Below are 23,663 nucleotides of genomic sequence, written 5' to 3'. Positions count from 1 at the left end.
AAGTAACATTTGTACAGTCTTAATTGTCATACAACTGAAAAGAAATATTTAGTCCAAAAAAAAAGTCAGTGTGAATGTTTGTTTGTCCAATATGTGACAGTGGTCTCCTTATTTCATGACCTAATTATCTGCAGTAGGCCCCAGCCACTCACTACCATAACGTGGTATAAACAGTGGATGGACAAATCAAACAGTGACATCAGAAATATACAGTGGCTGAGGACAGGGAAATACTAAACTCCTCCGTGATTTGACTGTGCCTCTAGCGATGCGACATCTCCTTGAATAGACGTTTAAATCTTTTATTGTATTTACTTCAAACCATCCTAAGGATCAATAACCCCTCCCCCTGCTTCCTCACCTCATAGCGGTTTATATCTCTCAATCTTCACCTCAGCTCAGAAAAGAAAGAACAGACAGACAGACAGCACTGACGTGACCCCTGGCAGTCATTTCACACCTTCAGTCTGACGTGTCTGGTAAATATATCCACCTACCTTACTAGACAAGCCGCCAATCTCTCCCAACCTCCACCTTTCACTGACAAACCCCCTGAGGCTCAGCCAGACACCATAAAACTTTTTTTTTTTCTTACTGTGGATGTGGAACCTACAGCACAATATTGCTGCAGTGCATTGTGGTTCATCCTGAAAGTCTTACTAGTGAAAATGGTCTGAGGATATTGTGTAGAAGTTGTTGAGCAGAAGTAGTTGCAAACCAAAACCAGCAGGCATTCCAAAAGCTTCTTCCGTCTTGCAATTAAATTCTTTAACAGCTAACTTAAAATTCCACTTATACACACTGCCAATTGTCTGCCTCGAGTTTGTTGTCACATCCTGCTCAGCCTATTAATAGTACATTAAACTGAATACACTCCTTGAAGTCTGGACAGCATTTGCACAATGGTCATTTCACTGGATTATCTATCTAATGGGCATTTTAACTGCTCTAAATGCTAGAAGACCCTTTTGTACAACTGTGATTTTAAAAAAAAATCCCTGTCAATAGACTGCTGTCTTACTCAACATTTATGTCATAATAGGGTGGCTACAACAACCCGAGACAAATTCCTTGTTTTGTTTTTCATACTTGGCCAATAAAGCTGATTTTGATTCTGAAGTGTCATAGATTTAACTTTGTAATTGTGTCTATATTTAGTGGTACATAGTAGGAACTCAATCAGATTAATGTCCTGTGCTAAAAGCCCATAGGTGGCAGATTTTCATAGAGAATTAAGAGATATGGACAATGGCTATGTACAGTATATGATTAAAATCAACTGCAATGACCGTTGTGCTCAGGATGTCAAGACTTCAAGGAGTTAAAATTGACTAGTCATGCCATAGTCTATCGTTTATAATACTAATATGAATTGTAAGTTGACTGTTCAAGAATTTAATTGCAAGAGGGAAGCTGTTGGAATGCCTGCTATTGATTGGTACCGCTTACCCGATGGAAGGAGCCAAAGACCTGGAGACCAGGATGTGGAGGTTCCAATAGGATCCTGCCCCCTCTTGTCCTAGTTCGGGTTGTGTGCAAGTCCTCAAGGGTGAGTAGGGTGATGCCGACAATCCATTCAGCAGTTTTGATTGTCTGTTTTAGTCTGAGTTTGTCCTTTCTTGTGGCAGTCCCAAACCAGACTGTGATCGAGGTACACAGTACTGATTCGATGATCGTTATATCGAACTCCCGCACGAGCTCCAGCATGCCTGTGAGCTCAGAACTGTGAGGTAGATGTGCTAACCTCTCAGCATTTATATTTATATTGTTACAGTATGCTTGCCTGGCTGAAATTGCATATACTTTGCTATGAACAAACCCAAACAATGAATTCAACTTTCTGTGAATCAGCGATATACTTTTTACAGAATGTTACCTAGGCTTCTGTTTCATGATCATTTACAGTGTTTATTTATTTACAGTGTTATTTTCAGGCGGCACAGCGGTGCAGCTGTAGAGTCTTGGCCTCACAGTTCCGAGTACTAGGGTTCAAATCCTGGACGCGCCAGTATGGAGTTTGGTTGTTCTCCTCATGCCTATGTGGGTTTTCTCCTGGCATTCCGGTTTCTTCCCACATCCCAAAAACATACATTAATTGGAGACTCTAAATTGCCCCGTCGGTGTGCTTTTGAGTGCAACTGTTGTCTGTCTCCATGTGCCCTGTATTGATTAGCCAGCAGTCAGTTCAGGGTGTACCCCGCGTACTGCCCGATGACAGTTGGGGTTGGCTCCAGCACTTCAACGAAGCGGCTCAGAAAATGGATGGTTGTTATTTTCAAACTTAACCTAAAAGTGGCATTGTACTAAGTTCTTATTTGATGGGAACGGACTGTGTGTCAAGTGTGAATGCTCGCCCAAATCTGTCGCATGCAAAGTAAAGAGTTAGAAATGCAGTCTTGGTGCCATAGCAAGTTACATAACTGTAATGTGGTTTGGTTCACGCATTACCACTACACAGATGAAAGACACAGAAGTGTGAAAATGATCACACAAAGCTAAGGGAAATTATGAAAATATAGGAGTTAAGATTAATAAATGCATCAGAACAGCAGCATCTTTCAATGCGTGTGGGCCAATGGGGGAACTCTCGACAGCACTTTGTGACAGCTCAGCTGGTAAAAACACCAACATCTAAAATACAATCAATCATTTACAAACCAACCATTGTTTTGGAGATGCGAATTTGACCACACGTTGCATTGGAAATTCTGTCCTGTCAGACTGGAACTTTGTGCTTTTTACGAGAAAACAATTGGTCTCAGAATAAAAATATAAATACAATAAAAATGCCAGTGTTGAACACTCACTAAAGAATTAACATGGGAAACAGAAATGTGTAATTCAAAATGCACGAAGTAGACAATACAGCTTTCTACATCATAGAACCTAAACCACTATTTTGGTCCCCTTTCAAAATCCCATGAAATATAAGACATCACCCAGTGCTGTTGCGCCATTCATTCACCTATTTGCTATACCGCTTCACAGTAAAGGCAGGTCATTATAGGTGAGGGTTAGGGTTAGGGACTGATTACAGCCTGGAGTGATAATCCAAGTATTCACTATCATAATTTACTATGTAACAACACACAAGGAATGTGTGCCCGGCTGTCCGGGCTCGCCCTAGTACGACATTCATGTTAAGCACTGAGCAGAACAAACAAACTAACAAGAACGAAGAACAATAGACATTCAGTTAACCGGAACGATTCATTATAAGAGTCACAGTTGTGCAAGATGCAGCATCTTCATCATTTAGAGCAGTTAAGACTGCGTCAATGCCACACATTGTGATAAGACACATGATACACATTCACACCATCACTGAGTGGGAATTCAACCCACACTTCTAACACCAGGTCAGATCAGGTGAATGTAGCAGTAAATCATCAATGATGCTATTGTAAATTGTACTCTAGATAAATATAACCAAACAATCGCAGAGAAAAAAATGTCACCTTCACCTTATACCCTGCAGATGAATGTGTTCAATTGATTACCTCTTGGACTGAAGGGTCCAATGCTTATCAGACCGCATGTTTGACAGTAATTACTGTTAGCTGATTAAATAAAGGGAGAGCTTGTATTTAGAATTGGAATCTGTGATGTCATTTGGAAACAAGCCGATAAGTGCTCGTTTTGCTGCTGTGATAAATAGCCTTTATTTCTTCGACAATTTGAGGTTGGTTCAGCTTCATGAATTTGACTACTTGACAGTAGGAGTTTAAATCCATTGGTCTGTCCTTTGTCCAAACTTTGCCTTTTGTGCAATTCATTGCAGTCACACTGTCCCCACTGTTTTGTTTCACAAGAGTAATAATAGATGTCAGAATGTGAGCGACTGCTGTGCAAGAAGAAGAGGAAGGGATTTCAGGTACAAGGAGCCCAGGGATTTCTTCAGTTATGAGTTGGCCCTGTTGGTTATCAGAAAAACAAGAAAGAAATCAGAACCACTTGAGGTTTTTTTTATGTTTTTGATTTGGATTGTTTATTTTGTCAGACTCCTGTTCTTGCACTGAATATCTAAATTTGGCACCAGCAGGATTTATTGCAGGCTTTAGAATGTAGTCTCAACTGATTTTTATGAAGTTGAGCAATAGTGACACACCTGGTCAGACAATTTCTGAAATTGTATTCTTGAAAAAGAAGGAACAATTCCTCCGTTGCATGACAATGGATATAATCAATGCACACCTCATCCCCACTAGTTGAGGGAGCGAGGCATGGAGCGTGACCACAAATGTCCTCCATTAATTAATACTCAGCAGACTAAACGTGATGATAATGGGCCTGTGGACATAATCTACCATGTTGCGATAATATGGTTTGGTCGTTACTGATCTTAAAAACACACACCATGTAAACGGGACTGGCCAAAACTTATTACCAGTATTGCTGATCTATGTGTAAATCCTCAGCCAAAGTACTGAGTATCAATTTAGAGAAGGGCTTTAAGATATAGGCATTTTCTTACATCATCCGTGCATATGAAGGAATTAAGGAATAAGCCAACATTCTTTAAGATCACAGGTTATATATTAGATGTAGGTTAAAAATATCCTGATAAATGATCTTAGTTTTTAATAGAATATCCATGTGGTATTGTAAAAACAGAAAATGTCGAACATTGTGTTTTTAAGCTCTTTTTAAAAGCTGTTTTGTCAGGGGAAAGCGTGTAAATATAAAGGGATGCCAAGTCAGACAAGAAGCCGTAGAATAAATGAGTATTTTAATGACCAAAAGATGTACAATAAACGTGGATGCAAACAACAAGTGTTAACAGCAAGCAACAAAAAGTGTTAACAAAAAAGAGCATTTCGGAGCCAGTTACTGCAAACAAAATAATTTTGAAAATAAGAATGCACTGGTGAATGGACCTGCAATGAAAAGGAGTCTCTAACAAACAATAACTGCTTAACCCGGCCAGATATGAACAAACTACTCATTAAACAATAGTTAAAAATACAAATAGGCTGTACCATTGAACTGGGAACGTGGAACTCAAGATCGGGAATAATAGGAATACAAAAAGTGCAATGGCAGTCGGCAGGAGCGAATAATCTGACAATTCATTTCTACTTGGTTTGAAACCCGACAAATTGCAATACTTTGCAGGTGATACTCGGGTATCTCGCCCTCCAACAATCACAAAGGTAACTGAAAGACAGTGAAACCAAATGAACAGCAACAACCAACTTGAGAACATAACGTTTGACATTATTAATGTCAAATAACAGCAACAACCAATTTAAAAACATAATGTTTGACATTATTAGTGTAGAGTAGAGACAGATATGGGAAGTGTACAGGCTATCTGCTTGAGATCCCTTATCAAGCACAAAAAAAAATATCCTAGTGTAAATGTAGGGCTACTTAACCCTAGAGAACCCATGGGGTCACATATGACCTAATGTAATTAAGGGCTCACTGTATAAACACAACGCACCACAGTCACTCTTTTTACCCTTAAAACCCAACGTCTCACGTCTCCACCTGACAGTGACTGCTGGTGGTAGATGTTTCAGAGGGAACCCTCTTCCAAAACTGGAAGTAAATTGTGATGTTTTTGTGTTCCTTTGATGCTTATTGATTAATTTAGTTAATACATAAAAATTTAAAAGAGGATTTGGATGTCTTGGGGTCTCTAGGGTTAATGTCATGGGTATCTTTTCCCCGTTTTACATCAATAGAACCAAATATTCTAATTGGATCATGCTAATGTTATATTCCAAACATTGAGATAATTGTTAGTTTCTGGGTTTATTTCATTGATGATTTTATTTCTCCTTTTAATGATAGTTTTATCCTGTAATACAGTGTCCAGGAAAGCAGGTTCTGGGGCATATGAATCCATGTAAGCATGGGTTCAACCTCCCTGGGAAATCCATGATCGCTTAAAAGGCTATTGATTCTGGGGGATGGTGTGCGCATCAGAACACAACGAAGTCCATGGTACAGTTAGTGTCGGTTTTGGATTGAAAAAAAATCTTTAAAGGGTCATACTTGGCTGTTCACGCATGAATGAATAAACTAACTGTTGTAGTTTGCCAAACTAGAAGAGGATGAACCATATAATGCGCAACATAGATAATAGCTTAAACCATAAATCTAAACTGTGTAAAACGTGTGTGTGAGTGGTAACTGCCCAGACACCTCTAGATCCACGTAGTGACAGGATGAACTGGTTCATATGCCTTTTGTAATGTGTTCCACTAGTTTTAATGCTATTACATACTAGCAAACTATTGTAAGCCAAACCAGCAGGCAAGAGTTTTACCATCTTTTCTATCCATGCCCACTTATTGTAAATGATAAGACGAACACCACTGTTGTTAGATTTGCGATTGGTTCAGTGAGTCAGGGGCAGGGAGCAGAGCAAGGGAGTGTGTTGGTGAACACTCAGCTGACACAGGTTTGGCAAAGCAGTTTTGTTCAGTGTGCAAGGAATTTGTTTCTTTCTGGCATGTTTACAGCTGACAGCAACCGTTCAGTGGTTTAAACAGTATTTTGCCATGAAAATGAAACCATTTTGAGGCTTTTTTCCTCACTATATTATGGAAAATCACAATCATGCAAGTTTTTCTCTGAATATCAGAAAAAGGGTGTGCAAAAAAAAAAAAAGTCTGCAATTAACAAACTGTTATTGAATCACAATGATGCAAGGTTCCACCGTAGGTGTAAAATAAATTTGAATCAATTATTGCAGTCTACAAGTTCAGGGTGTACCATGACTTCTGCCACCAGTTGGCTGGGATTGACTCCAGGCTTCCCACAACTCTTGTGAGGATAAGCGGCTCAGAAAAGGGATGCATGGACATTGCAGAATATTATCAAATTACGTAATGCTGACGGAAAGACAAAAGTAGAATCTAGAAATGTAGCACCCACCAGATAGTCAATGAACGATAGGGCTGTGCCACAACCATCTGTATCATTTCTTTCATTTATTTTTAATAAAAGATAATGGAACTAAATGTATCTGTAATTTATTTTAATCATTGAGCTATGGATTGTTACAAATAATGTGATAATAGTCTCACGGTAGAATTAAAAAATAAGGTTGATACATGATACATTTTTAAATTCTTTTTTCACTGTCCTGCTTATGTTAGGGAACAGCAAATTTGGATGTCCTTCATCAAGTTATGCTCTGTTATATTGTTCATGTACTTTTTTTCTGTGGTTGGATTTTTTTCCCCCTATGTTGAATCACTTTGTATTCATGGATGAATTGGTTGATGGTTAGTCAGTCACACAAATGACTGCAGGGCTTGGACTTCCGTTTCTTGTTTGGCGGTCCACTTAGTCGCATATGAACCTGTCATTTAGATCAATCAATGTCAATTATGTGTAATCAATTCAAACTGACCCAGTTGATAATGTGCAAGAGCAGAGAGGAAATTCTTCCCAAAATAACGAATGGCAAGAAGAGGCTGAGCAGTACAATGGTATTGTGTTTAGCCTGTACTACTCCAAAGAGAAAAGATTCCCACAACACTGCTGAGAAATGTAATTAAATTAAGAACATAATTTCATGCAATTTTACAACTGTTCAAATTGCATTCCATGAGCACCCTACACACACTCAAGATGAACGGCACAGGAAAAAATTACTTTACCAAATATCATCCAGAACGTCAAGAAAGAGGGATGTGTGATTTGGCCATTGCCTACAAAGTTATATATACTTTAGGGTTTGTCCCATTGTGCAGCAGCAGGTTTGTTACAAAATTATTTCTTAACTGAAATAGTGTGGCAGAATGATTTAATTACACTATGGTAATTATTGTATTGTTCGTTGTATTTGTTTTGAGTGGGGACTAATTAGTCTCATCAGTCTGTTTCTAAATCACTTACTGCTCTGACACAAGAGAGATGTTTTTGTTTTTTTCGCATTTAATACTAGTGTCTGGAACTTCTTCAAGCAACCTTTTTTTTGTTGTTGTTTTTGTCGAGAGAAAAAATGCAAACCTAAATATCCAAAAGCAATGAATTACATAGTTTGAATTGTCTGGCACAATCTGCCTGGGTGGTGTTTTGAAGTAAATATATCTTTACACAGCTGCAAGCCTCCCAAAGCCTCAAGTGAAGACGGCTTCTCTGGGTCAGGCTGGTAAGGCTCGATCCCCTCTGCTTCCCGTCTCAGTTCCTACAGCGCCTGACATACCAGAGGAAGGAGGAACAAAACCCACAGAGGATTCAGCTGCCAATGTAAGTCAAGACCAAATCAATGCTGTAAATGTTGATGTTTGGCCCTCAATGGCCCTCTGAGGTATTCTAGCTTGATATTGGCAAAACGGAAGTAGTGAAGGGGAAGGAGAAAAGTAGAATGCACATTGAACATGAACTGAGGAATACAAAAGAATAGGAACTAAAGTGAAATGATGGGAAAGTACCCTTGAGAAGAGCCAAAAAAAGAGGAAGGGGCTCAGGGAAAGGAGGGAAAGAAAGGCTAGCAAGGCTTTTTCTCCATGCCTATTTGCTACCTGAAGAACTGACCTACATTAAGAATCTCGATTCTTAAAGTTTGTAGCGGTTTATTTCAAATAGCCTTACCTCTTCATTTTACCTTTGGAGCGTGTATCGTCACTGATTTTGTAGAAGCACACTCGCCTGCTTTTGATGCAGGCAGTGTGGGTTCAGTTCCCACTCAGTGACGGTGTTGATATGTTCCTTCCGACAGACTGATGACCAGTTCAGGGCATAGTCCGCCTTTTGACCGAAGTTGGCTGGGATAGGCTCCAGCACACCTGCAACGCTTGTGAGGCTAAGCGGTCTGGAGAATGTATTTATGGATGTATGGATGTATAGCATGTTCTTTGGCTACTCTGCTTCCAGTACATGTGCATTTTTTTTTCATCAGAATTCAGCCACTTCATGGTCCCAAGTCAATATATTCCGCCCAGGCCATTCAGAATGAGTGACGTCGGGAGTGGTGATGGGAGGGAAAAAGTTTAACCCATCAGATTCAAATTCATCTTCACAAGGCCAAAGTGTTGGTTTACCATAGCTTCAGGAGTTTTTTCCACTCTCTCATTGTTTGGTCAGAGCAAGCCACCTTGGAATAGGAAACTATGTCTGTAGCTATTTATTCACAGTAATACATTTCATAATATGATGTATTTATGCTGTATATAAGTATATTCCTTTTTTGTGCCATGTTATCAGATCCATATTAATTCTGAACTGTTCCAGATTTATGCCACACAGTTCCATACTCTTATAGTGCATTTTAGTATAAATGGTTATTTAATTTTGACGTGGCGGTATTAAGATGTCAAATAACTTGGTTGGGTCCACACTGAAGGCCAAAATTTGAACCAAAATTAACCAAATGCACACCCCACCACTCTTCAGTAGGGATGTACAAAGCGCATGGGAAGGGGCGGGGGGATATTTGGGTGATGAGAAAGATAAAGAGAAGGAAAGGAGGGAGTGTGTAAGTAAAGAGGAAGACACAGACAAGATCAGGTAAAGGGGTTCAGGATGTTAAAATTGTTAAATAGTCATATAAATAAACATAACAATAAGACCAGTGTTTGCCATGACAACAAAGAAGAGCGGAAAGAAACTGATAGAAAAAGGAACACCGGAAAGTATAGAACCACAGAGTGGGAAGTGGAAGAGAGGATGGAGGAAAAGAAGACAGGATGAATGTGTAGCCATGACAACAGGAGTGGAGGGACTCTTCGAGAGGAATAGATAAGAGTGAGGAACAGGAGAAAATGGTTTTGCAGAGGCAAAGAAAGTGGAAAGGAGAAGCAGTCGAAGTCATAGGTGTCAAAACAGGAAATGCGTTGAACGTTTGAGGCAGACAGGCAGTGTTAAAGGTCAGCAGGTCTTTTTCTTCACCTCTTGCTCTAGCTCTGCAATTGGTCTAGTCTTTTCCCACCAACCCTCTGCACCCTCATGCAAAGCCAGCTCTACACAAACTGTGATACACACACACACATGGTGGAGTAATAATGCACAGTGGCATTTTCATCACGTGGTCTCTGTTTTTTAATGCTGCAAATTTTGGATTGTGGATTTCAGGATATAATTGAGTACCACCCACTAATACTATCCATCAATTTGGTTTAGGGATGTGTCACAACAAAGTGAGAAATCTCACAATGGGATGTAAACATCCTCTGAGATATATCCATTTACATTCATTTCACCATGATTTATATGATACTGTCAAAGGCAACATGAACATTGACAGGCGTAAAGCCAAGAGAGTGTATTATGTGAGAATGTTAATAAACAAAAAATAATGAAAAGAAATCCCGTAAGATATAAGTATAATGATGAATGTGACTATTTGTTTTGTTTTAGTCATTTAGACCTGAGACCTAGACATAAAATTGCTGTACTGCTGGGTTACAGAGTGTAAATCCAGGTCAGCAAGCAATTAAAGATATCCGAGACAATATGAGGGGCAGTTTTGTCCAATCAATGACCAGTTATGGGTCAATCACAGAGATTAAAAGGGAACTGGGATTTTGTAGCTTTGTTGTAGCCGCTATTACAACCAGCAAAAGTGGACATTGCATGACAGTGGCAGGAGATGACATGAGCTTTTATCACTTCACTCAGACTGAAAATGGAGGGTAAAATTTACATATGGTCTGTATTACACAGCAAAAGAGCATATGTCCTTTTTGTGGATCTTGTGCATGTCAAATGAAAAGAAATAGTGGACTGACAGCGGCACGGTGAGTCAGCTGGAAAGTGTTGGCCTCACAGTTCTGAGGTCCCGGGTTCAATCCCAGACCCGCCTGTGTGGAGTTTGCATGTTCTTTCCGGGTACTCCGGCTTCCTCCCACTTCCTAAAAACATGCATCCATTGGAGACTCTAAATTGCCCTCAGGTGAGATGGTGAGTGCGAATGGTTGTTTGTTTCTATTTGCCCTGCGATTGGCTGGCAACCAGTTCAGGCTGTACCCCGCCTCCTGCCTGAAGATAGTTGGGATAGGCTCCAGCCCTCCCACGACACTTGTGAGGATAAGCAGCTCAGAAAATGAATGGATGAATGGAAGTGGCGGTAACCTTTCCTGCGGCAGATGCCATTTGAAACATGAATCTATTGTTTAGGTCAGACTAAAGGATTTGAGCCCCGATACTGACCAAATAAGCGATCGCAGACCATTTCTGGCACATCGGACCAGACATATTTTGTCGAGAACAACAAAACTTTTAGTGAAATTGTCCACAACCAATGATTCAGGGGATTTCTTCCATGTAGTGTGACGTACAGTATCAAGGATTACGGTCCGACAGCACACCTTGACATCGGCCGGCTTTGCTTACACTCCTTGCTAATGTCAGCATACTTGGTCACCATTTTAAACATTTATTCGACAGGGCATAATTAAACAGAACCTTGGCATGCGACATACAAACCTTAGTGCTAGTGAGACCTATGATTCATTTCATCCATCCATCCATTTTCTGAGCCACTTATCCTCATAAGGGCCGCGGAAGTGCTGGAGCCAATCTCAGATGTCATTAGGTACTGAACTGGTTGCCAGCCAATGGCACTCACAATCACACCTAGGGGCAATTTAGAGTCTCCAATTAATGCATGTTTTTGGGATGTTGGAGGAAACAGAATATACTCGGCCGGTTGCTGTGCTTTGGCCCACACTCACACTAGTACTTCACCACATTTGGTCTCTTTGTAAACAAATGGATTGCTACATCTTTCCTGCATTGGTAGATTATTATCAATCCAGATTTTTGTAATTGGACTAGAAAGCAGTTATCATTAATAACTGCCAGGAAGAATGATTGCACTGATAAAATCCATGATTCGGTGTACGTGCTTTAGCAAGACCATGTATACCAAGTTTAAGCCTAGATGTTCTAACTGTGGTCCTAATAATAGATGTGTATCATTTGTCAATCCAACATAAATTGCTCCACGTCAAAAAAATCTAGACTCCATGTGTCAGGTATACCCAAATCTAGCATTGATTGCGGCAGGTGTGTAAAACCTATTTTTGTCACGGGCTACATTGTAGTTATGGTTTTCCTTACAGAGCTGTTGTTACTCTGAAACCGTATAAATATTGTTTCATCACCCTGTCATGATATTACATACACATAACAAATTGACAGGTAACTAAATTTAAAAACAGAACTCAATGACAGTAATTTGTTCAACTATCATTAAAGTTACTATAGAAAGGGATTTGGTAACAATGAAAAACACTTTTGCAAAATCTTAATGTCATTGATTTCATATTAAAGTTTGTCTTGAAAAATTTTAGCAAGAATCATGGAAAATGACACTTATGATATGCTTTTCTGGGCCGCATAAAATAATGTGGCGGGTCAGATCTGGCCCACAGGCCTTGAGTTTGATATCTGGCCTCGTGAGTCCACCCTGAGTCTCAAAATGAGCAGCCATTAGTTTGATAACCACTGATTATGCAGGCTTGATAAAAAAAATCACATTGCATTTATAACATTGTTTCTTCCTTTCAATGTCATGTTTTAATTCGGAGAAGTATCAAGTGATGTGAATGCTTGCACTTTTAACATTGTACCTACATAAATGTTTCTTCTCAGGACATTGTTTAAAGATCAGTGCTGTATAATGAAGGACCTGCTCACTGAGCATTTGACTACTAGTTCAGTATAATGTGGTTTGAAGGGCTTTTGCACTTTCAACATCTTTCATTAAATCTGTGAAACATTGGTTGGGCAATAACAGATAAAACAACTGATTATTCATTTATTTCCTGGAAGGACAGGTTCAGCACGACAACTACCCTCTTACAACGCTGTGTTAAAAGATTAGCACTTGCCTGTCACACAATTATGTTCACACACCCACGCAGACACACACACGTCCTGATGGAGGGTTTTAAACCACCCCACTAAGTTGATAATTTCTATAGCCTAATCTGACACTTTATTACCAAAGAGATCATAGAACATGAAGAGGTTTGAAGAGTATTTTGCCCCACAGAGTGTTGTATGTGTCAGTGATTTTCAGTCATTGAAGCAATTGCTATTGTGTAGATCATTCAAAAAACTTGCTGGTTTTTCAGAATGTTTTTTCTAAATCCTTCTTTAAAAGTCTGATTGGTTTATTTAAGCCTTTGTGGTTATTGAACATCCATCTAAACCACCATGAAGTCACCTTTTCTATAATTTATGTGCAAGGGCATGTTGAAGTACAACACTGTACTACTTGGCAACAAAAAGAGAACTCTGACAAAAATTGGTGGAAACAGAATAACTATTTTAATGCCTGTGGGATTTTGGGATGAGTGACTGTGTGTTATGGACAATGCAAAGACTATGGTATTGTAAGACAAAGAAAGCCCATGATGTAAACCTTAAGCAATTTTTTGTGCTATTCATGCACCAACATCGCCTCATGTTGTTAAAGCACAGCCCCTTCTTACAAGGATTTGTAGACAATGCCCATAAAATGAAAACATCCCAGTTCTTGCATGGCTAGCATACTCATTGGACTGGAAGTCACAAATTCATGTTTGGGATGTTTTGGATGTCTGTATGTCAGCGTATTCCACTTCCTGCCAATCTCCAGCAACTTCGTACACCCATTGAAGAGGAGTGGACCAACTTCCCACAGACCGCAATCAACAAAGTGATTAACTCTATGTGAAGAAGATACCCCTCCATCCAGTAAAACTTCATATTTTTTAGAGGCCATTCAGTATGGGCGGCCTTCAGCACACCAGTGCAAAAATCATGCTGTCTAATAAGCATCTTGATATGCCCTGCCTGTGGGATGGATAGATTATCTCTGCAAAGGTAGAATGCTCACTTATGCTCAATACGAAGGTGATCAGAATCTATGCATGCATGCCTCTATGCATGTATGTCAAAAACACACGAGAAATTTGTCTCCGGTAGTTGGGGCCATTTGAGTGCAACTGAGATTTAATTGACAGATAATACTTTTGAGATATAAAGACATTGTAAAAACAGTCAAGAGCAATCAAATTTTGTCAATCTGGCAATGATGGTACACTTTTTTTTTTTTTACAATTCTGCAAAAAGATACAAACTCCTCTAGCAATTAGAGCAATTTGAATGCCAAATAGAGCAATTGTCCAGTGCAATGACCATTCTGCAGAGACTTCAAGAAATGTATGCAATTTAAAGTGACTAGTAGTGCGATAGGTGGCACGGTGGGTCAGCTGATAAAGCGTTGGACTCACAGTTCTGAGGACCCGGGGTCGATCCGGGCCCCGCCTGTGTGGCGTTTGCATGTTCTCCACATGCCTGTGTGGGTTTTCTCTGGGCACTCTCGTTTCCTCTAACATCCCAAAAACATGTAACATTAATTGGGCATTAATTGGCCCCTAGGTGTGATTGTGGGTGCAGCTGTTTGTCTTTATGTGCCCTGCGATTGGCTGGCAACCAATTCAGGGTGTACCCTGCCTCCTGCCTGTTACAGCTGGGATAGGCTCCAGGACTCCCCGCGACCCTCCTGAGGATAAGTGGCAAAGAAAATGGATGGATAGTAGTGAGATAGTATGAGACAATATGGATTGTCAAATGTGCAAATGGTGCGGTATGGTGAGACTGGTACAGTGAGTGTACGAGTAATGTGTAATGTATACCTTAATTTCCGGCCTACAGAGCGCACTGGATTATAAGCCTCACCCAGTACATTTGTAAAACAAATACCATTTAGTACATACATACCCCACACCTGTGTAAAAGTCGCAAGTGTGCACATTGAAACCCACATTAAAACACGAGATATTTTATTTACAAAGAAAGACAGTACACAAAGAGTTCAAAGTTTTAATACCCTAGTAAGTTTCTTTCGGCTTGTCCCTTTCGGGGTCGCCACAGCGTGTCATCTCAGATGAACGCATATATGTTTGGCACAATTTTTACGCCGGATGCCCTTCCTGACGCAACCCTTCTCAGGGAGTGGAGGCCCCAGTGGGATACGAACCCACAACCCCTATCTTAGCTTAACATAGTAACCACACGGTAGCACGAACAGGGCTGGTTAAAAAAAAAAAACATACCGGTAAAAAAAACAGCCACGGCAGGTACACAGCAGCAACACGCTAGCGCAGCACTAACAGGGCCAGTTAATAAAAAAAAAAAAAAACATACCGGTTAAAGTCACTTCCTCGGCACATATATTCCACTGGTCTCACGCATACCTTTTCCGCTCGAGTGCCCCATTGCAGCCCTTAGAAAAAATGCAAAAATTAGCCGCATCACCGCATAAGCCGTAGGGTTAAAAGCATATTAAAAAAGTTGCGGCTCATAGGCTGGAAATTACAGTAATAATAATTTGCCTGGCAGAAATGTGACAAAAAAAACTCAAGACAAAAAAATGGCAGTATGTTACAGTTTAATTGTAAATTACCTTTTTCAGAATTTAATTACAAGAGGTAAGAAGCTGTTGACATTTCCGCTAGTTTTTGCATTGTTCGGTAACGCCTACGTGAGGGAATGAGCTGGTGGAACTGGTGACCAGGGTGTGTAGGGTCCATGAGGATTTTGCCTGCTCTTGTCTTATTTATGCTAGTACGCAAGTCCTCGAGAAAGGGTAGGGGGAACCAGCAATGATTTCAGAAGTTTTGATTTTCCGTTGCAGACAGAGTTTGTCCTTTTTTGTAGCAGCACCAAACCAGACTGTGATGGAGGTACACATTACTGATTCGATGACCACTGTGTAGAACTGTCAACTAGTCAAGTCAATTTTGATTCATTTATGATGTTCATTCCTTTTAATCAATTCACTGTGCACACCCTCAAACATAAGTTCACTCACTCACATGGTCTACATCCGGACTGTTTCATCCAATCAAATTCACACCCTTGCTCATCCAATCAGATTCGGACATTTTCATTGCCTTGCAGACAAGTTAGAAATTGTAAATTAACACAAATAACTGTGTCATTCCAGTTAGTTAGTTAATAGTATATAAATTAAACAAAAGTACAGGATGCTTTTTTAAAAGTTGTTTAGTGCAAAGTTTAACTATAAGTCCATGTGTATATATGTAATGTGTGAGTGAATGAGTGAATCAGAGGTGTGTCTGAGGCTGACGTTGAAAAATAATGAGTTCCATGTTTTCTTTGGCGACATTAACCACTCATTTTATAATAAAATACCACTAAGTACTAAATACTAATCAATCAAACACCACTTGTCTTCATTTCATCCTCTAGGCATTATCTGTCTTTTCACTGTCACAAAAGGGCATTTGGAGAATTCACTTACCTCATGGCCAATGTCAAGATTTCAGACTGCTTGTCAGGAAGCGTAAGCGGATGCCTTTTCAGATGAGCGAGAAGCGTATCCTTGGCAATCTGATCCCTGACTCCAGAATGTGGCTCTAGAGATATGGAATGTCACCACTCTGGCAGGGGAGGACCCTGTGTCAGGTTGAGAAGTTATAGTCAGGATCGCCTCCACACACGGATTGGGCTCTGGTACCAGTCCTCTTAACAGACCTTGGACTCTCTTTCACTTTGCCCACTGTGAGAGGCACCGAGCAAGTGTGGGTATATCTATTACCTCAGCTGTACCTATTACCACCTGTACGTTGCAGTTCACCCCGGTGGTCATAAGAACAACATCTCTCCACTTTCGAGTGGGGGGGGGTTGTTTGTAGCTATGCACCCCACCATTTTTGGAGTCCTTAGAGGGAGTGCTGAAAGCTCTCTCGCTGGCTCCATCATTCTGCTGGGGGACTTCAATGCTCATGTGGGCAATGACAGTGAGACCTGGAACGTGTGATTAGGAAGAAGCCCCACCCCCACCCCCATCAGGACCTGAGGGGGAGTTTTGTTACTTGACTTCTGTGCTCACAGTGGATTGTCCATAACAAACACCATGTTCAAGCATAACGGTGTCCAGGGATGCATCTGGAACCAGGAAAGGCTAGGTCACAGTTCAATGATCAACTTTGTGGTTGCGTCATCAGACTTGCAGCCACATGTCTTACACACTCGGGTGAAGACAAGGAAGGAGATGTCAACCATTACCTGATGATGACTTGGCTCCGATTGTGGGGGAAGATATCGGTCTGAGATAGCAGGCCCAAACGTATTGTGAGTGTCTGCTGGGAACGGCTGGCAGAATCCCGTGTCAGAAAGAGTTTCCTCCTCCCACATCTGAAAGAACTTTGTTCATGTTGTGGGGGGAATACACGTTGGTGGATGCAACAGTGAGTGATTCCGTCAAGCTGACGGAGTAGTTCTTTTGGGCCTTTTTGGCCTGTGGGATTCCTAAAGTAGCTGATGGGTATGGGCTGGCAAGGTGGAATCCAGCTTTGGTGGTCACTGAAGAAAAAATCAGGCATGGGAGTAGTTTGATAAGGTCATGTAGAAGGACTTCCATACACCTATGAGGAATTTCTGGTCCACCATTCTGTGTTAGGGATGGCAATGCACCATCAACATTGTATCGTGAGAATTGGGGCGCTGCTGACCGCAACTTGGGACATTGTGAGTGGGTTGGGAATATACTTTGAAGACCTCCTTAATTCCACCAACATGTCTTCCCATGCAGAAGCAGAGTCTTGGTTCTCTGAGGTGGATTGTCCTATCTCTGGGGTTAAGCTCGCCCAGGTGGTTAAACAGCTCCTCGATGGCAAGGCCCCGGGGTGTATGAGATTCGCCCGAGTTCATAAAGTTTCTAGATGTTGTGGGGCTGTCCTATTTTACATGCCTCTGCAACATAGCATAGACATGAGGGATAGTGCCTCTAGATTGGCAAACTCGGGTGGTGGTCCACCTTTTTAAGAGGGGGGATCGGAGTTTCTCAGCTTCCCCAGTAAGGTTTATTCAGGGGTGCTGGAGAGGAGGGTTCATCGGGAAGTCAAATCCCAAATTCAAAAGGAGCAGTGTGGTTTTCGTCCTTCCCTTTGAAAAGTGCCAGGGTCCTTGAAGGTGCATGGGAGTTCGCCCAACCAGGCCGGAATTCAACCCTCAGTCCTCAGAACTGTGAGGCAGACATACTAGTTGTCCACCGTGTCACCTTTGTTATACTTTTTTTTTTTTTTTTTTAATGACAATGCTTTTCTGAAATGCTTGCCATTTCAATTTGAATCCCATTAAAATTTAAAAAAATTTGTTTCGTCTGGTCCTTCATGGTCTTCATGGTTTCTCGAAACAATACAACACATCTTGTAAATTCTGCCTGCGTAATCAAATATATGAGTAAAACTATATTTTGTCACTTACTAAGTAAAAGTAGGACTGTAAATTTTAAAATACAAAAAACTATATAAAAATACAGGCAGGACGGTGGAGCAACTGGGTAGAGCCGCTGCTCCTCCACATAGAGAGGATGCCTCCAGGACGCCTCCCTGGTGAGGTGTTTCAAGCATGTCTCACCAGAAGGAGATCCCGGAGACGACCCAGGATAAGCTTGAGAGACCCGGTACTTAGTAGAAGCACACTTTTGAGCTAATGAGTCTTTTTGAGAACGATGCAACAGGTTTTTCCACATCTGGATTTGGGGATCCTCTGCCATTGCTCCTTGCAGATCCTCCCAGCTCTATCAGGTTGGGTAGTTAAGGTTGGTTGGCGGATATTTTCAGGTCTCTCCAGATATGCTCAATTTGGTTTAAGTCAGGGCTCTGGCCATTCAAAAACAGTCACAAAGTTTTTTCTGAACCCACTCCTTCGTTATTTTAGCTATTTGCTTAGGATCATTGTCTTGCTGGAAGGTAAACCTGCAGCTTGCAGCTCTGCGCACTCTGGAAGTTTCATCCAAGATATCCCTATACTTGGCTGTATTGTCCTCCAATTGTATTCAGTTGTCCTGTCCCTGCAGCTGAATAACACTCCCACAACATAATGGTGCCAACACCTTCAGTGTTGGGATTGTATTGGACAGGTTATGAAAATTGAGAGGAATGATGTCCCTGTGAAAGCTACTGCCCCAGTGATCTGACCTCTGATAAGTGGTAGAAGATGGATGGATGGATGGATGGATGGATGGATGGATGGATGGATGGATGGATGGATGGATGGATGGATGGATGATGGATGGATGGATGGATGGATGGATGGATGGATGGACGGACAGATGGATTCAATAGAATGAGAGGCTTAAATTCAATAGTGTCGCTGTTAAACAGCTAAACAAATGAGATTGAAGCATACAATTGTCTACTAATGACCGTTATCTGTCATATAGGCATATAATGAGTTATTTTTCTTTTGTATTTTTAGGTGTATGAGCAAGATGACCTTTCAGAGCAGATGGCTAGTTTAGAAGGGCTGATGAAGCAGCTCAACGCCATTACTGGCTCTGCCTTCTAAACCCTTCCTCACAAGCTCTCAGCCCTAGAGCAGGAACCCTTCTTCAAGCTTTGATGTCACTGGCAGTGTCTTCACAAACAGCTGCAGCATCTGAATTTGAAGATGCCACTGGGGACTCAGACCTCAGTTTGTACTGGATTAAACCACATCACACATCAACTCCAGGATCAAGACAATGGTGGAGGGGCTTCCTGAATGGGTTTAAACGCCTCTGGACCTTTCAAACTAAAACTACAAAACTAAGAAAGCCCAATGCCTACCACCTTGACTTCATAAAACAGGGGGAAATAATTTTCACAGAAAAGAAGACACAATTGAAAGACCTTTACTGTTTCTGCGGTATTTATTAGCTCCTCATTATTCCGCTCCGCTGAGTCTTCTGGAACTCAGTTACTGTGACTGTACCTCAATTATTTTCATGATTGCTGTTGGGAACATTTTTTTTTTTTTGACAACTTCAGCCACACACCACATTTACACAATGTATAAGGTTTGCCACACAGAACATTCAGTGTGAAATAGACACTCTTTAACCAAACCCATTGCTTTTCTGGCTTTTTAGTTTTCCTGTTGGAAGTACTCTGACATTTTTGGGCTGGTTTCCTTCAGTCTTGGTTTCATCCAACCAAACTCCTTCCAAGTGAAGATAATGATTTTATTTTTTTAATGCTGGCACTCTGGCTGGAAATAAGACTCTTATGCATCTGGATTTTTTGTTTGTGCCAGAAGTCTCCATCTCTATCACATTGTTGACCAAGCCTTTAGTCCCAGCTGACCATACAAACTCTGTAAACTCAAATGACAGGATGAGTGTTGTTGCCAAAATAGGCTAGCTCATGGTGGCCTTCCATTACACATTCAAGGTTGGCATTTTCACAGAAGAGTTTTGTACTGGCTGTTGCCAAAACACAGTAAAACCCATTTGTGATGGAAAATAATGTATAAAATTGGTTATGTACTGTATGTAGTGATTGGGCCTATGGTTTATTCCAAACAACAGAGATGAGTGTGAATATTATAGTTTATTTTTTTACTTTTTACTTATTTTTCAGTGAGTATGTTCCTATTGAATTCCTATTTATTTTTAAATGCATTAGCAAACATTTTACCATGATCAGTCTTTGAGTGCCCATATGGCCAGTTTCAATTTGAGTTCACTTTAGAGGGACACTTTTTTTTTTAAATATAAAATAAGGAATATGAATGCAGACATGAAATAATGCATATTTCATATAGTGTGTTTTTCACAGTTTCTGTTCTTTCTGACAGAGTTCCACAGTGTATTGGCCATGAAGCAGCAAGAAAGGGAATTGTACAAAGAAGCTAATAAGGACAATTGTTGGTGCCATTTTTAATTTAAATCCTAGCATTCTAATGACACTTGCATTATTTTGGTTTTCGTATGACCTTTATTAAATAAGGTCCACCAACAAAGGAGAGCAGAGCCCATCAGCCTTTATGTCCTTGAAACTGCTTTGTAAGAAAGGAAATCTGTCCAATTTAAAGGGGTCATTACCAGCTTTTTGTTATGTGTTGCCACAGAGAAGATTAATTTGTGAACTTCTACAAGAAAAGCATTGGGAATTCCTTTTTGCAGCAATGGTTAAAATTCAGCTATTTTTCAAAATATCAAATAATCTTTGACGGTACCATTTTGGGGGGGGGTGCTCGTCTGTGTATATTAAATCACTTGAGATAAAAAAATATATATTTTATTCAGTGTGTGCAGATCTTCAGGAAGTATAAAAAAAAACACTCAACTTAAAATGACAAGTCAATCATTAATCAAGTGAGGTGAAAAAAACAAGCCATTAGTATGACTGTGTCACCCTATTCTCCATATTGTAATTCACAGAGCTTTTTCTGAGCGTGATGAAAACAGAGAATCCTGCGGGAGACTGAGCACTCAGACGGAGGAGCGGCATTGATATTCCGAGGTGGCTCGGATGTGTGAGCAGGCCACAGAGGAATGAGGCGGTGAATTCATTATAAAGACCTTGCAAACATTATGATTCAGGCACACGCTCACTGGGCCATAACAGCGGCAGGGAAAAGTCCAAGAGACAGAGGCGATAGAAAGGTAACATCTCTGCAAAATGGATGCAGGGATGGAAGGTTAGAGAGGGCAAGCACGCCGGCAGTGTGGGGATCAAACTCATCAACCTGCTCCGGGAGATGAATCCACTGTGAGCTAGTTAAGCACTTACATTCTCCTCCGAACCATTTCCTCCTGCTCTTCATAACAGCTTGCCAGCGTTTGAGAAAAATCACATTTTGATAATAAAAACACAATTATAGGGATGATATGAAAAGATACATCTCCTACTTTAGGTCTGAGAACGATTCACGTAGATTTATGATTTCATTACTTGGTTCCAATTCAGTTCCTAAATTTAATGACAGGTTGCATTCTGTCTTCATTGATGTAAAAGTCACCTTGCTGAGTGGTGGCAAAATTTTGCGACCAAGTTTTTAAAAAGTAAAAAGACTGAAATGTTTGGACATTGCCACCAATTATTTAATGTTCTGTATACATACATATCCATGGATTTCCTACACAATATGTGCTTACATAAAAGATAAATGTCAGTTTAAAAAAAATGCAAAAAGACAAACTACTGTAAATGTTAAACTGTTACGATTATATGCCTTTGAGGTCACTGGTTTTTGTTGTACACACGCCTGACATGCTGGCAGCATGGGATCAATTCCCACTCAGTGACGGTGTCGATATGTGGCATGCATTTGACTAGCGACCAGTTCAGGGTGTAGTCTGCCTTTCGCCCAAAGTTAGCTGGGATAAGCTCCAGCAATCCTTTTGAGGATAAGCGGCTTGGAAAATGGATTGGTGTATTTTTTATTAACTTTTTGTTATGGACCAGTGTAACCATATGCCCCTGAGACGGAGTATTTTTACGACAACAATATCTTAAGTTGATGTCTTTATTAGTTTAAATTTTGGTTATTAGAGTCTGTTAATACATAAACCATCATGTCAACTAAAATGCATCAGAGGAGCTCCCGATTTTATAGGATTTGTGACAAATAAGAGAGAATGATCTCTTACCTTTGAAGCACAAAATAATAGAAACACACTGTAGGCTATATTTTGGCAACAGTAGAACCCACACTGAATAATATTTCAACTGTAAAGTCTGTCAAATGGTTTCCAATGAACTGAACGTAGTCCAAAGGGAAGAGAAGTTAGGATTAGGAAAAACCCAGTGAAGTTTAGAAATTCTGATTGGATAAAATCTAGATGTAGTGATGGCAGGCATAAAACATTTTAGGGATTAAAAGCATTTTTTTCTGTGTTGCTGATGTTGAACTCCTTCCTTTTATACTACCCCTTTTTCAGTAAGATTTTGAGATTGACTCTTTTGTTGTCTCCCATTTATGTATTTGATTAGAAAGATACGTGTTGCTGCAGCATAAGTACATTACAGACTGTTGCTGATGTTTTTTTTAAATTCTGTATAGCTCCACTAGAATAGCAGCAAGTTTTTATGATCAAATTTAATATATTAATGTTATTTGTATAATTTACTCTCTTATGAGTGTTCATTAAAATGTTTATTTATAATCATGTGGTATTTCTGAAAATGTACATTTTGTTGAGTAAAGGGGGGGGTGTGCTCTGTAGTTTTGTTGATTTCTGTTTATTGCCTAAAAATCTCATGGATATTCCAAACAATAATGCATTTTAAAATTTAAATCAATGGTTTCTCACCAAAGTGATCGCTTCTGAGCATACACAGTCACCACAATTTTGTTTGTTTAAACATTGTAGTTTGAGGTTCACATCTATGCAGTCATTCTTAATAACAATAAACGATGTAAAATCATGACATATCCCGACAATTGTGACTCCTTAAGTGATGTTTTTCCACTCACATTTAGTGTATCATCTTAATATTTTACACGAGGGGAAAACATTTGAGGAGTCAGGCAGCAGCCTCTTCAAATGTTTGCCAATATATATATATTTTTCTTTATTGTGAATTGTGTTTGCCCATAGTGTGATGTCATTTGATCCTGCTTTTCACCAACATGAACTCCAACGGTAATCTCAGAAATGACCCTGAAAGTCAGTGCAAAACGATTTCTTCTGTACTTAAAAATCACATGGTACAAATTCAATACTGCTGACATATTTTAACTGAAAAAACATTTATATTCCATCTAAACTAAATTATCCAATATAGTTTATGTTCTAGGGTTTGTGTGTGTCATGCGTGTGCATATACAGGGGATACAGAATTATTCAGACCCCCTTAAATTTTTCACTTGTTATATTGCACCCATTTGCTAAGATCAGTTAAGTTATTTTTTTACCTTATTGACAGAAGAATATTGAATTGTTGAAATTTTTGCAGATTTATTAAAAA

The 23,663-nt window shown here is 40.0% G+C and overlaps 1 protein-coding gene across 1 annotated transcript in view; it reads left to right on the top strand.

Annotated features, from left to right (window-relative positions):
- The window catches only part of dcc (DCC netrin 1 receptor), a 312,064-nt gene extending 288,937 nt beyond the window's left edge, over positions 1-23,127 (top strand). The window contains exons 30-31 of the mRNA XM_061802018.1: positions 8,063-8,211; positions 19,186-23,127. Of these exons, the coding sequence (XP_061658002.1) occupies positions 8,063-8,211; positions 19,186-19,275 (239 nt within the window). The 3' untranslated portion in view covers positions 19,276-23,127. The remainder of the gene's footprint in view (positions 1-8,062; positions 8,212-19,185) is intronic.
- The last annotated feature ends 536 nt before the right edge of the window (positions 23,128-23,663 follow it).

Source organism: Syngnathoides biaculeatus, chromosome 17 (genome assembly GCF_019802595.1).
Source record: "Syngnathoides biaculeatus isolate LvHL_M chromosome 17, ASM1980259v1, whole genome shotgun sequence".
In the NCBI taxonomy this organism is placed as follows: domain Eukaryota; kingdom Metazoa; phylum Chordata; class Actinopteri; order Syngnathiformes; family Syngnathidae; genus Syngnathoides; species Syngnathoides biaculeatus.
Note: the sequence above shows the minus strand (reverse complement) of the source record. Positions and strands in the feature narration are given on the sequence as shown.